At 34.5% G+C, this 3,465-nt stretch overlaps 1 protein-coding gene across 1 annotated transcript in view; it reads right to left on the minus strand.

The window, feature by feature from the left end:
• Positions 1-1,390: 1,390 nt before the first annotated feature.
• The window catches only part of LOC107719854 (proteasome subunit beta type-7-like), a 6,017-nt gene continuing 3,942 nt past the window's right edge, over positions 1,391-3,465 (minus strand). The window contains exon 8 of the mRNA XM_016527395.1: positions 1,391-1,707. Coding sequence (XP_016382881.1) covers positions 1,596-1,707 — 112 coding nt within the window. The 3' untranslated portion in view covers positions 1,391-1,595. The remainder of the gene's footprint in view (positions 1,708-3,465) is intronic.

The following is a 3,465-nucleotide window of genomic DNA, read 5'->3' on the forward strand; positions in this document are numbered from 1 at the left end:
AGTTTCATCATCATCAAAATACTGAGTACATATACCATATTTGATGCTAAAAGGTATATTATTGATTCTTGATTGCTCTAGCTTATACAAATCATGATCACATGACGTAAACATAGGGGGTCGCAATTGTGAACAGTGGGAAAACACAGAGCCTCATTTTTGAATAGGTGACTGATTAAATCCTTTAATAAAATTGCAGATTTGTTGTTACCTTACATGAAACAAAGCTAAATACATATACATTTATTCTTAGTTTATGATGTCCTTTTCCCTCATAACTGCATTCCAAAATATAAAATTATGTTACTACTGTTAGATGAGACCGCCACAGCAGGAATCCTGGATACTAGATCCCATCTGAAGACATCTTTTTCGTCTGGTATCCAAAACTGTCAGCAGTGTTTTGTCTGATAAACAATTTTTTGTGTTGTATCCAAAATCTAGTATCCAAATCTATTTATAGTCTGTATTAACAGTCAGAGGTTGACAGATGAAGCCAAGGAAGAGCAGAAAGCATGAGACAAAGTTATGATTATAAAAAATGAACAGGGTTTATTGAATATTTAGTTGTGTATGTTTTAATGCTCAGACTTCATCTGAACTTCATCCTCACTTTGCCTGGACTTCAGTCCTGTTCTTCATCTGACCAGCACATATCCAACAAGTATGATTATACCAAAGCAAAGGCACTGCAAAATGACTGCTTTACAACATTGAGATGTGACTTTAAAAACCTTGAAATGGAGACAATCTCTTATCTCTTACTTATGAAGACAAAAATTCATTGAAATAACACAATCGTAAGATTAATCACCAATAAGAAAATACGTAGGTAAATAATACTAATAATAAAGTCAATAAAATTAATAAATTGTTATATGATTAATTTGAATAATTAAATGACTGAATATTATTTAAATTAATTTAAAGAAAAAAGAAAAAACAGATCATAGTCACTCACAGGTTGTTGAGAATCCTTAGATCCTTCATTATAAAGTTTTCAATGTTATAATGAGTCTTGACTTATTTTCAGCTTCCCATTGGTAACAACTGTGACCAAAAATAAATCTCATACTTTCACTAACTTAAAAAATACATATAATAATATATTCACATACAGTAGCTGGAGAAATATGGTATTAAATGGGTTAAGTGTTGTTACAGTTTTGGAATAACATAATGGGGCATTTCCCATCATGTTGAAATATGTGGCTATAAAACTTATAAATCAATAAAGCCTTGTATTGGTTAATATTCATAAATGTGGACTAATGGTATCATTTCGCCTTTGCATTCAACAAATGAATAATAGTTCATTTTTAAAAATGTCACTCTGACATGACAAAAATTACACTCTTTCCTTTTTTTCTTAAATTTTATTAAATGAACTATAAAACTACACAAATCTCTCTTTTTGCAAAACAGTTTTGAGCAGCTCAAATGCAAATGATTGAATACAGGGGAAAGGTACCAAAACATTTTTAACCAAAAAGGGAAACATCTCTTTTCTTTCCTTAATCTCAGTTTTTGAACTACACACATCCCTCATATTTTCCAATGACTGAAGCAAAGAGTGCACAAATGTTCTTTATGTCTCATTCTGTGTCCATCACTTGGACAGATTCATCCACAACATCCAGCGTTAATGGAGTCACTGTTTTTGTGAGCACAGCAGTAGTGCCTGGCTTGTATCTGTACGTACCCTCCCTGGTTCATTGGAAGAAAGAGAGAATATTTAGTTGAGTCTTAAGATATTTTATTAATACATATGTATAGCTGTAAATTCAGAAGATTATTAAAAGACCATGGCAGTTTTGTATTGAACAACAATTTCTTTTGGATGAGCTGGATGAGAGTTGATGCATTCAAAAGGTTTTATTTGCAAGGACTGCCCAGTAGGTGGCCATACGCAAAAAGAATGTTAACTGCCATTAAACAAAAGAAGAAGAATGAATAATTATGGAATGCTTCCTCTTAGGCCCTGTCCCAAATGGCACACTTCATGTGCACTTGTGTTCTTGCGGACTTACAAAGGCCACCACGTGCGCGTGTCCGTTAAGTCCACAAAACTGTAGGGTGTCCCATTCATCATTTTAGCTTTCAGGCTAGGCTTATAGCTTTCTTACGAGCGCCCCCTTTGCATCTGCTATGTGCCCTTGATGCGCACTTCTGCCAAGTCTGCACTGAGGCGAGCTCTGCAGCAGACTTTTACCCGACAGTCAAAGGGCATTATGTCACCAAAGTGTGGACTCAGAGGAAGCCTGCAATTTGGGACAGGGCCTTAGCATCTGTTTCTATAGTGACTTCTGGATTTGGCGCTCTGCTGAAAAGTTATTTGTGTCCCAAATGACGTACTATACACTATAAAAATATATACTAGGCACTATGTACTGTACTGTCTTGTGTATGAATTTTATAAGGTTATTTTGTCATCCAGCATCTGAGTATGATAGCGCCTCCCCTTCCGGTACGTAATTAAATGGTTGAGTGCATAAAGTGTCCAGTGTTAAACTTCCACATTTAATTTTCTCATTTAAATAAGTAAAACAAAATCTATCAAGTCAAAAGTGTGGTGCATTTTTTCTCTTTGGAATTTACAGTAAGAAAATACTAACACTATTTATACAAAAAATAGTCTAGAATAGTGCAATGTACACAAATAGAATGCTGCAGGGATGGGTTTTTTTTGTAGGCCAGGCCCTGGCCCTGGAAACGAATTAGCATTTTAGCACTTCTGGTTCCATCATCCCAAAGTCAGTGGGTTTTTTGAACGGGTTTTTGGTTAAATGGCTAAAAATGGTTTGTGGTTAACATAAGCTTTATGAATTTTCATGTTTTGTTCTATGACATAAAATACATCAATAATACCCCTTTGTAATTTAAAAAAAAAGCTTTTCCTTGTCTTGAAAAAGGCGGTTGCTAACAAGTGGTTAAATGTGACTATAGAGGTTGTTATGCACATTAAATATTAAGCTGAACAGGAAAACGTATCTACTCTAATCCGCTTTCACAGCCTCATTGTGTCTATAATCTTTATAATTACCTAACGTTCAAAATTGTAAATTTTTCAGAGAAAGTGTTTTTTTTTAAAACTGAAATAGTTGTTGGAAGCTTAGTGATGGTGACGCTGAAGTCCGGAGTGTAGTTAATTTATGTTTAGCTTTTTTCTTCTACTGATTGTATTTAAGTCTTCAAAGTTAAAAGTCGTGTTTATTTGTGAAGATCATAATGATGACCAAAACATGTAGGAATCAGCTTATTTTCTTATAATCCAAAAGCCAACAGAAAAATACTATGGGTTTTTATCAAGGGAACCAGATTGATGCTAAATTCAGGGTTGGCCTACAAAAATACGTCATCACTGCTGAGTTCTATTGGGACCTGCCTTGTGTGTAAGGATTAAGAAAGACCAAGAGTTTGGGGTTTATGTGATGGCAAGTTGACCCTGCTTTCTGGATTGCAGGG

This window comes from Sinocyclocheilus rhinocerous, unplaced genomic scaffold (genome assembly GCF_001515625.1).
Source record: "Sinocyclocheilus rhinocerous isolate Xijiao unplaced genomic scaffold, SAMN03320098_v1.1 scaffold1563, whole genome shotgun sequence".
Lineage (NCBI taxonomy): Eukaryota > Metazoa > Chordata > Actinopteri > Cypriniformes > Cyprinidae > Sinocyclocheilus > Sinocyclocheilus rhinocerous.